We start from the raw sequence: 19,108 nt of genomic DNA on the forward strand, positions 1-19,108 counted from the left end.
CCTTATTAAAAATATAAATGTTGACTGTAAAAAAATCTCGGTCCTGGGATAACTAAAAAAGTATCCAAGCTAGATTTATGAAACTTAGTATGTGGAGAGAAGGGAATATGGAGATTATGCACGTTAGTTTATTTTTTTTCGTCAGACAAAGTAATGCAGAGTTATGGCCCTTGACTTATTAAAAATATAAATGTTAACTGAAAAAAAATCTCGGTCCTGATAACTCAAAATGTATTAAAGCTAGGTTAATGAAATTTAATATGTGGAGGGAGGGCAATATGGAGATTATGTTAGTAGATATGGTTGATCTGGTAGGTTTTACGATTAAAACTGTTGCATTTTGATGGATAAAGTTTACTGTAAATGCCATAAGTTCACTATCACATGGGTTCGGTGCCTTAAACAACTTTATTTATTGGTAGGATCTGTTTTCATGGAGATTTTCATGAGACACGCTCATCTTTTTCACAAGGCTTTAAACAGGTAGGGGGCACTTGGCACCCACTGCGCGGCGCTTTTGTTAACCTAGTCGTGCCCTAATTCTATAGGATATCAACAGCGACACACATAATTCTGAAAGTTTAGAGTGCCGCTTAAGTCATTTTAAGAAAATGTAATGAAAAAGTCTCTGTCGATATCAAACTTAAAGAAGACTTGATTATGCATATTATAGTTATCTCTGTTTATTAAAGATTTTCAGTTGAATGTTGATCTGCTGAAGTAGCATTAAGCAAATAAATAACAACACTGTTTCACTTTTTAAACTGACTGCTTATTGCCACAGGCGTCTGGCTCATTGTTTGTGTCTTAAATGTTGATTAATACCATTTTGGATACAAATAATGAGATAAACAACACATCTGTAGATATTTAATGCCTTTGATATACAAGATTCCATAGTGTATCAAAATTTGTATCAGCCTACACTACGCCTCAAACAAATAATTTGGTTCGGGTTACCTGACCCTACCTACGAAATAGGGGCAAATCCTACTGTTTTGATTGTCACTTGCTTTTATTTTCAGTTGCTTAAGTTGCTAAATTAAGAAATTGTGTGTTTTAATTTGTAGTTTAAAAACTTTAGACAGCAGTCATCAAAATTACACTTTTGATCAACAAGCCCGAATTATTATACTATTGCTTGGCATAAAAATTTTGAACAAGCCCTGCTATATAAAATTTAAAATTTGAGCAAGCCCAAAAGACATTTTACCAGTGCAGGGCTTGTGGGCTTGTGCTAATTTCAACCACCGAGACAGAATATTTAACTCAATTCTCCAATGATGACAATAAAGTTCTAACATAAAGCCCTAAAAAATGAAAAAAAATAAACCATACCCACCCTTCATTTTTTGAAAAAGGATGTAACCCTAACCAAATTATTTTTTGGCCATACTTGTATACATTAACATGTGTGCCTAACACAGTGCATCCTCAATTTTTCTGTCCAATATATCAGCAATTCTCTCTAATGGGTACAACTTCCACAAAGGCCAGACTATGTCATACATCCTCTCTTTCACAGTGGTTATGTGTTGATATATCACTGCATGCTGCAGACCATCCTTCTCATTCATGTAGGACATTCCTAGGTTGTTCAACAATATCCACTGCTTTTCAAGCTCATCCCTCGTGTGGCCTTTTTCTGTCAGCTCAGTTGGAGACATATTATACAGGGCTTCAAGCACTTTGGGGCATCTCAGTATCACACGGGGACCTTCCTGTATCAGCTCATCTAGCTTAGCAATTAGCTGCTGTTGTTGTGACTGGCTGATTCTTCCTATCAGCAGGTTTCTGCCAGGGATCATGAAGTAAGAAAGACAATCATCCCTGATTGCTTTTTGTAGCTTTTGCAGACAAGAAAGGAGATGTTCAGCATATTTTCTTTGGAAAATAACTCTTGCTGAGTTAATTCAATAAACCAAAATACAATATTCTTTACAATGTAGGATGACATTTCATCACAGATTGGTTTTAGTTCTGTTTTCATAAGAAATTTCAGAACATTGTACAGTTTATACTGGCACTCTGTGAAACTGTCTGTGAGTTTCTGTTCACCTATAAAGCCCACTCTCCACTCCATGTGTTTGGTTTCACTGCCCTTACAGCCAACTGGAACAAGGTAGGCTCCTAGTTTGGATATTTCTTGTTTCAGTTCAGGGGATGGCCAGCTGTGGTGCCTTGGTCTGCTAATCCACTCTGAGAGCATTTGTTGTTGAATGGGAAGGGCAATCACAGTGTCAGTGTTTATCGATTGATGGGTTAGTGTTAAAGCTGGACCTGATACTTTTCCATGGGTCATATTTTTGCCTTCTTCAGTAAATGTATGACTTGAGAGATATTTTTGTCCATTTGTATGAACAAACAAAGCATCTTTAATAACAGTACGTCCTTCTGCTCCCAAGTGGTCAAGTTTAAGCCAGAAGTGTCCAGGGTGGCAGTGTTCGCCATCCATTATGAAAACAGCGTTGATGTCCCGTCGTTGCAGGCTGGCATATCCATGTTCTCTACACAGGATTTCATTCATAAGGCAAAAACAGTCAGTGTCACTCTCATAGGGGGTAGAGAAACCCTCGCCTTTACTGCCAGTAATGGTTATAATACCACTCTTTTTGTAATTCTCCTGTCGGTGTCTGACCATGGCCTCATTGTAGCCTATTTTGTCCATAACCTCACACACACGCACAGACGCGGCATGGACATCTTCTGGTAGCCCTGAATTTTTAATTTAATCTGTACATAACCATGAGAATAATAGAAACGAGACAATCAAACAATTTAAGCTGCACTCTCACAGATTGAATGTTTTTACAACTTTTTTATTTTTTGTCTCGATACGAGCAGTTTTTGCGTAATTATCTGAAAACCAGCGATAAAAGACTGGTGACAAGAGATTAGACCACAGATTTTCATATTTCCTCTCCAAAATTGATGTTTTATGCATTTTTTTTAAACCATTAGTAACGGTTTAAGCCATAAAACAGAAAATTTCGAAATATGAAAATCTGTGATATGATCTTTTGTCAACAGTCTTTATTCACTAGTTTGCAGATATTTAAGCAAAAATTTGCTAATTCCAAGACAAAAAATTAAAAAGTTGGTAAAACGGTAAATTTGTGAGAGTGCAGCTTTAAAGTTTGTTTTCGCATTATGATTAGAAAATAATGCTAAACTTTTTTCAATATTCCAAATGTTAAGTGCTGTAGATTGTGTGAAATCAACCATGAATATATTATTAAGAATTGAATAAATCAAAACTTGATTGCTGAGCAAGTTACTAGGAAGACATGGAAGTAATTATGAACATACTTATTTTATCAAACATCATTGTATATGATACATTTCCATAGCGTTGAATGGGCATTTCGTCGTTTCAAGGAAGGGGGGGCCTGCTTACCCTCGCATTGACCATGTAGGTGCACAATGTTGCATAAGACTGTACATTTGTTTGAAATATTTCCCTGGATTTGTCACAAGTGATCAAAATTTAGAACAATTAATCATTTTCACCTGAGTGATGAACCACAAGACTATCATGGCCCAAGTCAGATGCTAATGTTTCCTGTAGCGGGTGCCCTTGTTCGGGTCGGGTTTCAGGCTGTGCTGGGGGTAAATTTTCAGTGTTTGGTTCAGATGCTTTTAAATGGGAATTGCCCGCGGGTTCACGTGCTGCCATGTCCTGGAGTAGAGGATACAGGAAACTCAAAATGAAATGTCTCATAGATGCATATTTCATAAAATACAACCATTAAATTCCAAGAAGAAACATTAAATATTACAGTAATCAGTGAATCCACTGAGCTGATATGAGATGACAGTGCTCCAGCTTGGCCTAAATAGAATGGTTGGTCACCCCTCTGCCCTTTTCCTGCACCCTTCTGCCTTTTTACTACACCCCCTTGTGCTCTCTTGTTTGACAGGGTCAATTTTTAGAAATCAGTTTTTGAAAAATACATAATTTTGACACTAAAGACAGTACTGTAAATATAAGGGCTAAGGAATACATACAAACTATTAGTATTGATCCTTGACCCTTGCAAGTGCCCAATTAAGTGCCCTTTCTGACCTGGCTCCTTGTCTTTCTCAAATGCTGTCTAGTTTTTTTTTTCATTATCAATTTTACTGGATGACATTTCTGGGGCATTCCTCACTTACAGTGACAGCTCTGTTTGTTTTTAAAATGATGTACACTAATAAACACTGCTATTCCAAACACTGTTTATCCAAAATTATCGCTATTTTTCAGTCCCAATGTTATTCCTTCTTGCTATTTCCAAGTAAAAATTATGTTCCTGATTTGGCATTTCACACCAATTTATCAATCCTTGTTTCGATCTCAAATATTTCATAGTTTTGCACACCTTACTCAATGGTCGAAATGAGCACAAGCCCGCAAGCCCTGCACTGGTAAAATGTCTTCCGGGCTTGCTCAAATTCTGAATTTTATATAGCAGGGCTTGTTCAAAAATATGACTCCATGCGATAGTATAAGAATTCGGGCTTGTTCATCCAAAAGTCTAATTTCAATAACTGCTTACTGCAATAGCACTCCGGCATCAGCTTGAGGTGCTAATGAAGCACAATTAACGTTTGCTAAAAATGACATCACACACGTGTATGTGACAAACATCTGTGTCAAATAATGAACATTTTTGGGGGTGGTATAGTGTGTATTTTATGGCTGGTTTACTTAATCTGAATATCATTTGACATGTCTATCTCATCAAATTTCGATCACCACATTTCTCACTCAACCCACTACCAAGCAATCAGGAAAAGAGGCCCGGTAACTTTTTTATACTGATACAAATGCATACATGCGCTGTCTTTTTGTTTAACATGCATAATTTTGTTTGAATAAAAAAAATACTAAAAAAATATTTTCACAAATTAACTCTTTTATTAAACACTAGATTAACAAAACCTGTATACTGAACGATCACTCAAACAAAATGCAACATGTTGATAATGTGTAGCCGACATTGCAATCTGCACAACTTAATATTTTACACTACCAATAATTCGTGAACGTTGTCATGTTTTACCCAAAAAATGTTAATCCGAAATATCGTCTTCGGATTAACAGCATTTAAATGTATTCAATGATGCACAAAGGATGACATTGAATACATTCTGAGTGTACTGAATGTCTAAAAGGAAAGTAATTTCCTTATGAAAATAAAAACTGTTACGACCCGTTCCATACATGTATATATAATATAAATTATAAGAAGCATCTAACATTGGACCAAAAGGTAAATTAAAATCGATCCTACCTTTAAGAAAGTTGTTTTATATTACTCTGTGTCACACCCTCCAATGATCAAATTGATCCACATGTCTGTTATTTCTTGTTTATATCTAATATTGAAATAGGGAAAAATCTAAGGATTTTTTTCTTTTTAAGAAGCAATGCTTATATACATTAAACTTGTTTAATTAATTTCTGTCGATTGCCAATTTTCTGGTGAGCGTTTCTTTTAATAGTCATAGTCGTTAACATCTGATTATGTATATTGATTGTGTACAATTGCTTATTATTTAATTATAAATGTGGTTAATTTCTATAAGGGAAGTGAACCTGAAAATGACTTATGCCTCGGCCTACTTATACTTACAGAATATCAGCCGAAAAGGTTATCTTTTGTCTTTTTCTTATCAAGACATTGAGAACCTTTGCATGTCTGATACTTAAACCACATGCATGAATGTAATGAATATTATGTTGGACAAGTAATTAGTAAGTAATAAATGTACTTGTAAATGAAGATGTATTGGTTGTACTGTTAAAATGATCTTTCATGCAAATATCTCTTTATGTTTGAAAAAAGTTTACAATTGCTGACAATTGGTCACTTAAATACCTGGTACTTATTGCATTTTTTTTGGCCGCAAGTTGACTTTTAACTTCATTGATTTACACAGAGAGCAAAAACAAGATAAAAGATTAAGATAAGGCAAGTGTGAATAGTTTCAAAATTGAACATTACCAAGATCCAACCACGCTCACCCAAATTTATAGCACATCTCTTAGGGTTCAGTACCTTTTGAAAAAAAAACCAAGTGAGATTAAAAGGTTATTTTAAATTACGTTTGTAATTTCAAAATAGAATTCCAACTGCTCAAGCAAAAATGAAACAGTAGAAAATGACAGATAACACAAAACAACCACACATAACTGTTGATTAAAGGCCTAGTTTAAGCCTTCTATAAGTGAATAAGTGACCCCCCTCAAAAACTAGGTCAGTAGGTTAAATCTTAGAAAAATCTTTGGAACATACTAGAGGCATTATATTCATGAAACTTAATCAGAATGTTTTCCTTGACGAACTCTTGGTCATGAATAAGAATGGGTCACATATGATAAAAAATTAGGTCATTATGTCAAATCTTAGAAAAATTGTCCGGAACCATACCATGGTAATGATTGGTCAAGTTATGTTCAAAATTGGTCATAATGTAAACCTTGATGAAATATGGACCACTTAAAAAAGCGGGTCACATGGGGTCAAAAACTAGGTCAGTAGGTCAAATCTTAGAAAAATCTTTGAAACATACTAGAGGCATTATACATGGCCAAATATTCATAAAACTAAATAATAATGGTTTCCTTGATGAAATCTTGGACTTATTTAAAACTGGGTCACATATGATTAAAAATTAGGTCAAATCTTAGAATTTTTTGTCCTGAATGGAAATGTTTGGTCAGATTATGTTCAAACTTGGTCATGACGTACCCCTTGATAAAATATGGACCGCTTGTAAAAGTGAGGCATATTGGGTCAAAAATTAGGTCACTAGGTCAAATTTTAGAAAAATCTTTGAAACACATTAGAGGCAAATGTATGGTTTTATATTCATCAAACTTGATCTGAATGTTCTCCTTTATGAACTCTTGGACATGTTTTAAACTGGGTCAAATGTGATAAGAAATTAGGTCACTAAGTCAAATCTTTCAAAAATCTTGTCCGAAACTATTTTATGGTGGTGATCGGTCTGATTTAGATCAAACATGGTCAGAATGATCTCTTAGGTTAAATTTCTACTGAGTTTTAAAAGTGGGTCATATGGGTAAAAAACTAGTCACTAGGTCATATCTTATAGAAATTTTGGGAACACTCTAGAGGCAATACATCTGCTCTAATGTCCATGGAACTTAATCAGAATGCCTGGATGAAATCTTGGAATAGTTTTAAACTCATGAAGGTCATGTGGGGTCAAAAATGAGGTCACTGATTCAAATCTTAAAAAAACCTTGTGGACACTCTAGAGGCTATATTGTTTGCATATTTCTTGACCAATCTTCATGAAACTTGATCAGAGTGTTTGCCTTGATGAAATATTAGATTGGTTTGGAACTGGGTAACATGGAGTCATAAACTAGGTTTCTTGGTTAATTCTAAATGTTACATTATATACATTTTTTTTATTTCAAACAGTTGCAATTAAACTCAAACTCATATATATATATATGTATATTTCATCAACAATTGATTTCCATTACTTGACATAGCCCAATCAGGCGGGGGATATCAATTCAACAAATTTGCTTGTTGTTTATATGTATTAATGTGACAATGAGATGATCCACTCTAAACATGTCAACCCTAAATGGCCCTGAGCCAATAAGCAAATACACAAGAAATTGTCTCCTACAGTGATACCCGTGCAGGAGACACACAGCAGGGGATTATCATGCCAAACATTCCTTAAAATAGGCACTTCTTTGGTCTTGAAGTTTTAGAATCTAAATAGTGAGGCAACTCGGAATTCGACAACAAAGAGGTCTGTTCACATAATTTTATAATATGTATGCAGACTGGATGAAACGTCCTGATCTCAGAACACTTTTTTGCTAATGAACTGTCCGCAAGTCTTGCTCATTCCGAACTTACATTTGTTAAAGATTTTTAAGATACGCATGCTATCCAATTTCAGTCACACATGGAAATGTGACGGGGTCAAGCCATAATGCAGCAATTATAGGGCGCTGGCAGAATCTGAAACACAATCAACATATTTCCTTATTGTTAACACTTTTTACAATGTATTATTGTATACAAGCTGATCGGGATAATAAAAGACTGAAAATCCCAATCCTGAGTTTGAATTTCAGTAAGAGGGATTTAGACCCAAAGTAGGGTTAATAGGGGGTTGGGGGAACCTCTCCATTCTGATGATTTCAGGATAATATTCCTGAACTTTTACAAACTTATATATCCTGGCTGAGCATGCAGTCACAAGCTGTCTTTGTGATGTGATTTGATTGGTGTGACGAAAGTTCAAGATTCCCTTCCCCTTTCAAGAATTACAACGTACACGTGTAACTAGTGTCCCGACAAAGATCTGGGCTATAAAATATTTAAACTTCTTTTTAGCTCACCTTAGCCAAATGCTGAGGGTGTGCTAATAGGATGAATGAATGTCCATCGTCCATCTACACTTACTTTGTTAACACTCTAGTGGTCACATTTTTGCCTCAATTGTCACAAAACTTGGTCAGGATGTTTGTCCCAGTAATTCCTCAGATGTGTTTGAATATGGATCATCTGGGATGAAAAACTTTGTTACATGACCCAAAAATAGAAAAATCTTGTTAACACTCTAGAGGCTACTTTTTCAATCCAAATATCCTGTCAGAAAGGTTGTCACGTTGATTTCTAGCTGAAGTTCGAATATGGGTCATCTGGGGTCAAAAACTAGGGTCAGAGCTCAAATATGGAAAAACCTTGTTAACACTCTAGAGGTAACATTTTTCTGTCCAAATATCCTGGAAATTTGTCAGAAAGGTTGTTTTTTTAGGTCAAGTTCAAATATGGGTCATCTGGGGTCAAAAACTAGATAACAGAGCCCAAATATGGAAAAACCTTTTTAACTTTCTAGAGGTATTAGTTTCCTCCAAATCCTGACCCTTGTGTCAATTTTATCCCTGCCCAACAGTTTAGACTGTTTAACAGGTGAGCGATCTAGGGCTATCATGGCTCTCTTGTTTATTTATTTATTATGCCCCCCTTCGAAGAATGGTCATCAAACTTGATAATGGAAGTTGGGCCTGACCAGTAGATGACCCCTATTATTTTTAGGGGTCATCGGGCCAGAAGTCAAAGTGACCTTCAATGATAAAAGTTGTCCGAGTGATAACACGACAATGCCTGCACCCATGGCCCTCAAACTTGACATGGAGGTTGGACCTGACCAGTAGATGACCCCTATTGCTTTTATGAGTCATTTGGTCAAAGGTCAAGGTCACAGTGACCTTGACTGATAAAAGGTTGTCCTTGTGATAACTCAACAATGCCTGCACCCATGGCCCTCAAACTTGACTTGGAGGTTGGGCCTGACCAGTAGGTGACCCCTATTGATTTTAGGGGTCAAAGGTCAAGGTCACAGTGCCATTGAAATCAATCTTGACAATTCCTCGACCTATGGTCCTCAAACTTGATATGAAGGTTGGGCCTGAGCAGTAGATGACCCCTTATGACTTTGGGGGTCATTGGGCCAAAGGGCAAGGTCACAGTAACCTTTAACACAAAAAAGTTAAGAAATTTTCTCCCAGTGATATCTCAACAATGCCTGAATCTATGATCATCAAACTTGACATGGAAGTTGGGCCTGACTAGTAGATGACCCTTATTGATTTTAGGAGTCATCGGGTCAAAGGTCTGACAAACATCTCTTGTTTTTATTGCTTTTGATTGGCACATTTTTATATATATCTTTAACCAAGGTGAAACCTGGTTACTGGAATGTTAGGTGCCAGCAAGAGGGTGACATCAAACTCACTTACGGTATCGAATAATTTTAGTTAGGTTTGACATATGGTGAGTAAACTTGGTATAGAGGAAGAATAAATGGTGACATTTCATGGGATTTTGTTTGGGGCCCCTAGCAACATGATCAAGGTCAACGTTACTAAAAATAGATAACCATTTGGTACTGAATAACTTTTAGTAGGGTTGACATATTGTGACCAAACTTTGCATGTATGAAGAGTTTATGAAGGACTTCCTTGGGACTGCATTTGGGGCCAAGATAAAGGTCACTGTTACTAAAAATAGACAAAAAAACACATTTAAAACTGAATCGCACAATGAAGGTTTTTATTCCCCCTTCAGTTCTGTCAATCATTGAAAACCTGGTTTTAAAGCATTGCAGTTTTTCTCGTGTACTTTTTAATTTGTCCTTTTTTATTGCTTTTGACAGGCAGATACTACATCATTATTGTATTCATTTCTAAGACAGATACGCACATATTCGAGCTTGCAGTCCTACGACATCTCTTGTTTATTTACATTCTACAAAATTAATTTATTTATTCTGATCCAATGAATAAGTACATGTAGTTAATGGCCTCTTGAAGAACAAATTAAAGAATATTTTGTTACTTGTTTTATATTTTGCTGATGCAGCCTAGAAACTGTGAAAGCGTACACCAAGGACCAGGCGTTCTATATATCGGAACTGTTGAGGATGTTTTCGCAGTATTACACTGTTACACTTAACAGGTGTGCTGGAAAACAGAGACAAGCTTGCTTTGAAAATTAATGTTTATTTAAAACTCCAAAAGCATGAATGATCATAATTACAAACAAGAAACAATTATAAATCAAATCAAGTATAGACAATAGAGGTATGTAATGCATTTCAGGCCCCGATTTCTTGAAACTTCTTAAGTCCCTTATAACAGGATTAAGCTAAGCACACTTATACTGGGTATCATTTAATTGCGTAATGTTAACTTCTTTAAGATTTTTTATACTTTAGATAGGAATAATGATCATGATTATCAGAATATACAATGTTTCATTTAACAAAATTCTATTTAAGTATGTATTTTGGCTAATTGAAATAAGCTAATTAAGCTTAAGAAGTTTCGAGAAATTGGGGCCAGATGTACTATTTAAATTAACATACTCACTTGCAGGAAGAGGTACAATATCATTTCAAAGTACAACATAATGAAAGCACAGATTCATCTTTCTAAATTGTCTTCTTTAGAAATACTGAAATTGTGAATAGAATGCTACATTAATTTAGTCAGTGAGTGAGTCACATACTTTCTTTAAGTAGCCAATTTAGAGAAACATATAAACATAGATTTTAGTAGTTTACATAACACTGAAGTAATTATCAATTATAAGCCTATTATAAAACCCTACACAAGTAATCATATTTCACATTGAAATGCAGTATATTTTGTTTTTTAGCTTTTAACAATAATAAAATAATTATATGAAGATACGGGAAGTCAAAATATCTTATGTGAAGAAACAATCTTACAAAATCAATTTAAGAAATCAAGCATTTGCTTGAACATTTTAACAAAAGTCATGAATTTGTTAACTATTGAACATAAGGAGTAAGTCAAATACCAGGAAAACAGCGAGAAGCTTATTTAATAGTTGATGTTTATTAAAGTACAAAAGTATGAATGATGCTTGGACACTGAAAACAAAGCTCTAAATAGTCCCTGATCGCAGTTGCGGACCTTACTGCCAGGCTGTTGGTCAACATGGAATTTGAAGGTGGCCATGCCAAACAAACTTCCAGACAGTTTTAGTTGCTTAAATAACTCAATAATTATTCAAATGGCTTCTCTTTGAAATGTTATAGCCTGAAGCTTAAATTGTAATATGTTGTAAGCCTACATAGATACTATGCTGTAAAAGAGATACTTAACTAAGCTTGTGTTTTACTTTTGAATAAGAATTTAAAGCTGCACTCTCACAGATTTGCTGTTTTTACAACTTTAAAAAAAAAAAATGTCTTCGAATGAGCCATTTTTTGCATAAGTATCTGCAAACCAGTGATAAAAGACTGCTGACAAAAGATTATATTGAAGATTTTCATATTTCCATTAAAATATGAAAATTAATGTTTTATGGCTAAAAGCGTTACTAACAATTTAAGAAAAAAGCATAAAATAACAATTTTTGAACTTAAATATATACTATAAATTCTGATCTAAATTTTAGTCAGCAGTCTTATATGACTGGTTTCCATTTCACAGTTACTAAAAATAGAAAAACGGTTTCCGGACGATAACTCATGAAAGGCTAGACAGATTTGAAAAAATTTTGGTACACAGGTGTAACATCAGAAGATACAGGTCAAGTTCGATATTGGGGCTGGTGGGGCCAAGGTCAAGGTCACTGTTACTAAAAATAGAAAAATGGTTTCCGGACGATAACTCATGAAAGGCTTGACAGATTTGAAAATTTTTGGGTACACAGGTGTAACATCAGAAGATACAGGTCAAGTTCGATATTGGGGCTGGTGGGGCCAAGGTCAAGGTCACTGTTACTAAAAATAGAAAAACGGTTTCTGGACGATAACTCATGAAAGGCTTGACAGATTTGAAAGATTTTTGGTACACAGGTGTAACATCAGAAGATATAGGTCAAGTTCGATATTGGGGCTGGTGGGGCCAAGGTCAAGGTCACTGTTACTAAAAATAGAAAAACGGTTTCTGGACGATAACTCATGAAAGGCTAAACGGATTTGAACAATATTTGGTACACAGGTGTAACATCAGAAGATACAGATCAAGTTCGATATTGGGGCTGGTGGGGTCAAGGTCACTGTTACTAAAAATAGAAAAATGGTTTCCGGACGATAACTCATGAAAGGCTTGACAGATTTGAACATTTTTTGGTACACAGGTGTACATTTCAGAAGATACAGGTCAAGTTCGATATTGGGGCTGGTGGGGCCAAGGTCAAGGTCACTGTTACTAAAAATAGAAAAATGGTTTCTGCTTCATAACTTTAATTACCGGTAGGCATGAGATACTGTGATGAAACTTGCTGTATAGGCAGCCTCTGTGAAGACAATGCTTGTGATTGAAAATGGGGCCAGTGGAGTAAAGGTTTTTGTGCACTGTTACGAAAATAGAAAAACGGTTTCCGGACAAACAATACATGCATGATAAAAGAAGATGCAGTGTGCAGTAACCTTGCAGTTATGGCCTCTTTTCAAAGGAATGGTTTGCCATTCCTGTGTCCAGGCGGCATTTGGGGGTATTCGTCACTCCTGTGACAGCTCTAGTTATATCTAAACATATCTTATTATGCCCCCCTTCGAAGAAGAGGGGTATATTGCTTTGCACAGGCATGTCGGTATGTCGGTCGGTCGGTCGGTCAGTCGGTCCGTCGGTAGACCAAAGCTTGTCCGAGTGATAACTCAACAATTCCTGGACGTATGGTCATCAAACTTCACATGAAGGTTGGGTCTTACCAGTAGATGACCCCTATTGATTTTGGGGTCATCGGGTCAAAGGTCAAGGTCACAGTGACCTTTAATGGTAAAATAATTCTAAAGCTTGTCCGAGTGATAACTCAACAATGCCTGCACCCATGGCCCTCAAACTTGACATGGAGGTTGGGCCTGACCAGTAGATGACCCCTATTGTTTTGGGGGGTCATCAGGCCAAATGTCAAGGTCACAGTGACCTTGAATGGTAAAAGGTCATCCGAGTGATAACTTGACAATGCCTGCACCCATGGCCCTCAAACTTGACTTGGGGGTTTGGCCTGACCAGTAGCTGACCCCTATTGTTTTTGGGGCTCATCGGGTCAAAGGTCAAGTTCACAGTGACCTTGAATGGTAAAAGGTTGTCCGAGTGATAACTCAACAATGCCGGCACCCATGGCCCTCATTATTGAATTGGAGGTTGGGCCTGACCAGTAGATGACCCCTATTGTTTTTGGGGGTCATCGGGCCAAAGGTCAAGGTCACAGTGACCTTGAAAGGTAAAAGGTTGTCCGAGTGATAACTCGACAATGCCTGCACCCATGGCCCTCAAACTTGACTTGGAGGTTGGGCTTGGCCAGAAGATGGTCCCTATTGATTTAAGGGGTCATTGGGCTAAAGGTCAAGGTCACAGTGACCTGGAATGGTAAAAGGTTATCCGAGTGATAACTCGACAATGCCTGCACCCATGGCCCTCAAACTTGACTTGGAGGTTGGGCCTGGCCGGAAGATGGTCCCTGATTTATGGGTCATTGGGCCAAAGGTCAAGGTCACAGTGACCTTGAATGATAAAAGGTTGTCTGAGTGATAACTCAACAATGCCTGCACCCATGGCCCTCAAACTTGACATGGAGGTTGGGCCTGACCAGTAGATGACCCCTATTGATTTTAGGGGTCAAAGGTCAAGGTCACAGTGACCTTGAAAGCGAACTCGACATTTCCTGGACCTATGGTCATCAAACTTGACATGAAGGTTGGGCCTGCCCAGTAGATGACTCCTATCGACTTTGGGGGTCATCAGGCCAAGGTCAATGTCACAGTAACCTTTAACGCAAAAAAGTTAACAAATCTTCTCCCACTGATATCTCAACAATGCCTGAACCTATGATCATTAAACTTGACATGGATGTTAAGCCTGACCAGTTGATCACCATTATTGATTTTAGGATTCATAGAGCCAAAGGTCAAGGTCACAGTGATCTTGAATGGTAAAAGGTTGTCCGAGTGATAACTCAACAATGCCTGAACCCATGGCCTTCAAACTTGACTTGGAGTTGCATCTGACTTGTAGATGACCCCTTATGATTTAAGGGGTCATTGGGTCAAAGGTCAAGGTCACAGTGACCTTGAACGAAAAAAACTTGTCTGTGTGATAACTTGACAATGCCTGCACCCATGGCCCTCGAACTTGACATTTAGGTTTCTGGTGACCAGCTGATGACTCTGGATTTTGAGTTCATAGAGTCAAAGGTCATGGTCATAACACACTCTATCCTCACACTTTAATGGTCATAATCTGAAAACTGCCTTAATGGCAACAAATCAGCTGTCATTTCGGTCCATGCATATTTCATTCAATTGTCCATATAATCCTGACAACATGGCGGTCAGGGGGGGGGGGCATAATGTTTGACAAACATCTCTTGTTTCATTAATTGTTGGAGGGCAAACCCGAGCTTGACTTTACATTTCAGTTTTAAAACGAAATATATAAAAGTTTGACATGTATCAAATAAACACAAAACAAAGTCACCTGCCCAGGTATTCAGTTATTCTTTCATTACAGCAATCTGTAGCAATCAAAATAAGCATCAGCCTATATTAGGCATAAAAAAACATTTGGTTTAGGTTACCCCACCCTATGTATGGAATAGGCTTCGATCCTACTGTTTTTATTGTCAGTTGCTAAAGAAAGAAATATTTTAAAAAGTTGTGTGTTTTTAGTTGTAGTTTAAAAGTTTCAGGCAGAATATTCTTTAACACAATTCCCCAATGATGACAATAACTTTGAACATAGTCTTACAAAAATATAATTTGAAAAAAAAACACACAAAAAAACTACCTACCCTACGTTTTTTTTTAAATGATGTAGCCCTAACCAAATCATTTTTTTGGGCCCTACTTGTATACATGTACATGTGTGTCTATAACAGTACATTCTGAATTTTTCTGTCCAATATATCTAAAACACCCTCTTTCGGGTACAGTCTCCACAATGGCCAGACTTTGTCATACATCATATCTGTCACATTGTTGCAGTAAGGATCTCCCCATCCCAGCATCATCCACTCCCTTATCTCTATGCCAGGTCTCCAGTAGGTCATATATCTGCTATACCTCTCTAAAAACAGCTTTTCAAGCTCATCCCTCGTGTGGCCTTTTTCTGTCAGCTCAGTTGGAGACATATTATACAGGGCTTCAAGCACTTTAGGGCACCTCAGTATCACACGGGGACCTTCCTGTATCAGCTCATCTAGCTTAGCAATTAGCTGCTGTTGTTGTGACTGGTTGATTCTTCCTATCAGCAGGTTCCTGCCAGGGATCATGTAGTAAGAAAGACGATCATCCCTGATTGCTTGTTGTAGCTTTTGCAGACAAGAAAGGAGATTTTTAAGGATATTTTCTTTAGAAAATAATTCTTGCTGATTTGATTCAATAAACCAAAATACAATATTCTTCACAATGTAGGATGACATTTCATCACATAATGGTTTTAGTTCTGTTTTCATAAGAATTTTCAGAATGATGTACAGTTTATACTGGCACTCTGTGAAACTGTTTGTGAGTTTCTGTTCACCTAAAAAGCCCACTCTCCACTCCATGTGTTTGGTTTCACTGCCCTTACAGCCAACTGGAACAAGGTAGACTGGTAGCTCGGAAAATTCTTGTATGAGTTCAGGGGAAGGCCAGCTGTGGTGCCTGGGTCTGTTGATCCACTCCGAGAGCATTGCTTGTTGAATGAGAAGGGCAACCACAGTGTCACAGCTTAGTGATTGAAAGGTGTGTGTTACAGCTGGACCTGATAATGAGGTAGTGTGTTCAATTGTGCTTTGTCGTTTTGTAAATTTCTGACTTGAGAGATAAGTTTTTCCATTGGTATGAACAAACAAAGAAGCTTTAATATTAGTATCTTCTTCTGTTCCCATGTGGTTGAGTTCAAGCCAGAAGTGTCCCGGGTGGCAGTGTTCGCCATCCATGATGAATACACTGTGGGTGTCTGGCAGTTGCTTACAGGCATGTCCCAGTAGTCGACACTTTGTGTATTTAAAAAGACAAAGATAGTCAGTGTCACTCTCAAAGGGGGTAGATAAACCCTCGCCATTACTGCCAGTAATGGTCATGCAACGGTCCTGCATGTTAAATGTAGTGTTTCTGTACACTCCCTTTCGGTGTCTGACCATCGCCTTACTGTAGCCTATCTTGTCCATAACCTCACACACATGCACAGATGCAGCATGGATATCTTCTGGTAGCCCTGTACATAACCATGAGAATGATAGAAACGGATTGAACGTTTTAACAACTTTTTTATTTTTTGTCTTGATACGAGCAGTTTTTGCGTAAATATGTGATAAAAGACTGATGACAAAAGATCAGATCGCAGATTTTCATATTTTCTCTTCAAATTAATGTTTTACGCATTTTTCTTAAACTGTTAGTAACGGTAACGGTTATAGCCATAAAACATTAAATTTGAGCATGTTTCTGTAGCTTTTTACATAAATATTGGAATGGAAATCTGAAAATCTTAAATATCATCTTTTGTCAACAGTCTTTCATCAATGGTTTGCAGATATTAACGCAAAAAATTGCTAATTCCTGGACAAAAAATAAAAAAGTTGGAAAAGCGGTAAATCTGTGAGAATGCAGCTTTAAGGTATATTTTCGCATTATGATTAGAAAATAATGCTTATTTTTTTATATTCGAAATGTGAAGTGCTGTTGATTATGTAAAATCAGACTGGAATATATTATTGAGAATTGAATGAATCAAGTGTTGATTGCTGAGGAAGTTACTAGTTAGACATGGAAGTAATTATGAACATGTTAATTTTATCAAACATCATTGTTTATGATACATTTCCATAGCATTGATAAATTCGCAATTTTTTTTGTTTCCCTGGGGGGGGGGGGCTATTAACTTCGCATTGACCATGTACATGCACAATGTTGCTTAAGACTGTATATTTGATTGAAATATTTCCTTGGATTTGTCTCAAGAGACCAAAATTTAGAACAATTATTAATTCTCACCTGACTGATGAACCACACAACTACCACTGCCTGGGTCAGATGCAAATGTTTCAGTGGTATATTCATTGTCTGGTTTAGATGTTTTTAAATGAGAATGAAGAAAAAGATACAGGAAACTCAAAATGAAATGTCTCATAGATGCATATTTCGTAAAATACAACGAGGATTTTCCAAGGAAGAATGTCAAATATAACACCATACCATGTTGTCTGTTTATAAGAGAAGGTTAGGTACTGTTATGGTGCTTGTGCTGTAGCCTATTGCTGAGTTATCCCAACTTTAACATTTGAATATTATTCAGTGATTCCACTGAGTTGATATGAGATGACAGTGCTCCAGCTAGGCCTAAATAGAATGGTTGGTCACCCCTCTGCCCTTTTCCTGCACCCTTCTACCTTTTTACTACACCCCCTTGTCCTCTCTTGTTTGACAGGGTCAATTTTCAGGAATCAGTTTAAAAAAAATATATTTACATAATTTTGACACTTAAGACAGTACAGTAAATATAAGGGCTAAGGAATACATAACAAACTATTAGTATTGAACCTTGACCTTTGCAAGTGCCCAATTAAGGCTCATTTAATGCAAATCAAAAGTGCCCTTTCTAACCTGGCTCCTTGTCATTCTATAATGTCGTCTAGGTTTTTTTTGTTTAATGATGGTTAGCCTGGATGGTCCGGGCTGAACGTCATTTAAAAAGAAGCCCGGACGGCATTTTGAAAGACTAATCTAGCACCCTGCCCTTGTCAAATCCTGTATAGGGCACTGGATGACTTATGCTGATCTCTTTATATATGAAAGTATATTGAAAAATGTGATAACCGCTTTTGACCATCTGAGTTCTCAAGTTTACCTATATCTAATTACATGTATAATGCAATGAACAATAAACTAAATGGCACATTTTTCTTCAATACGAAAGCTTACAAACAGCTATGAACTCCTGATCAAACTCCACTTAACAGAAAAAAATCATATGAACTCAAGACACTTTTAATTTGTAATAAAATGATATTGTTACAGTACATGGCACCATCCTTATATCAATGTTGTTGTGTTTTTTTAAATGCTATATCCAAAGGTGCATATAGGATGACATTGAATACATGGGAAGCAGGGTCTTTTGTTTTGACACACCCCTATGACCACACCCCTCCCCATTTATTTTTTTTAAAAAATCACAGGATTAGTAATGATGATGGGGTGGGTGGGGAGGAGTAGATAATACTTATAAATGTAAATAGAAAATAAAAAACATTCAAGTGTAACTGCCCACTACATCCATGTGTAAATAAGTCAAAGACAACTATATCACACATTATGCAAAAGTAAGATCAATCCTACCTTTAACGTTGAGTGTTTTATATTTTCCCACATCTAACAACACGACAGTCATCTCTTGTTCTATCTTGTATTAAAACATGGTGGAAACCCATGGAAATTCCCGTGTATAGAGATAATGCTTTAACAATGCTTACATTATATTTGGTTTATAAATTTGGAGCTTTTCTTAAAGTAGACATGGTTAACTATTTGAAATGTATAATAACTGTGTACCTTAACTTAAAAATGTTGATACCAATTAGCCATATGAATCTAAAAA

General features: G+C 36.6%; 3 protein-coding genes across 11 annotated transcripts in view; 1 reads left to right on the forward strand and 2 right to left on the reverse strand.

Annotated features, from left to right (window-relative positions):
- LOC128223668 (ubiquitin-associated domain-containing protein 1-like) overlaps window positions 1–19,108 on the forward strand; it is a 71,223-nt gene that overhangs the window by 36,925 nt on the left and 15,190 nt on the right. The window lies entirely within an intron of this gene.
- LOC128223670 (uncharacterized) overlaps window positions 1–19,108 on the reverse strand; it is a 46,628-nt gene that overhangs the window by 27,239 nt on the left and 281 nt on the right. The gene's annotated exons all lie outside the window — the stretch shown is intronic.
- Window positions 1,666–19,067, reverse strand: LOC128223669 (uncharacterized). Of its 8 annotated transcripts, XM_052932952.1 has the most exons (6): window positions 18,850–18,907; window positions 10,919–11,003; window positions 10,386–10,510; window positions 7,896–8,000; window positions 3,511–3,679; window positions 1,666–2,715 (listed from the first exon to the last, which is right to left on the reverse strand). In XM_052932952.1, the coding sequence occupies exons 5-6, from the start codon at window positions 3,674–3,676 to the stop codon at window positions 1,805–1,807; spliced, it is 1,077 nt and encodes a 358-aa protein (XP_052788912.1). In that variant the 5' UTR covers window positions 3,677–3,679; window positions 7,896–8,000; window positions 10,386–10,510; window positions 10,919–11,003; window positions 18,850–18,907; the 3' UTR covers window positions 1,666–1,804. The 8 variants fall into 8 exon arrangements, with proteins under 8 accessions (XP_052788912.1, XP_052788913.1, XP_052788914.1 ...); XM_052932953.1 differs by lacking the exon at window positions 10,386–10,510; XM_052932954.1 differs by lacking the exon at window positions 10,919–11,003 and having other exon boundaries at window positions 18,850–18,900.

Source organism: Mya arenaria, chromosome 17, assembly GCF_026914265.1.
Source record: "Mya arenaria isolate MELC-2E11 chromosome 17, ASM2691426v1".
NCBI lineage: Eukaryota > Metazoa > Mollusca > Bivalvia > Myida > Myidae > Mya > Mya arenaria.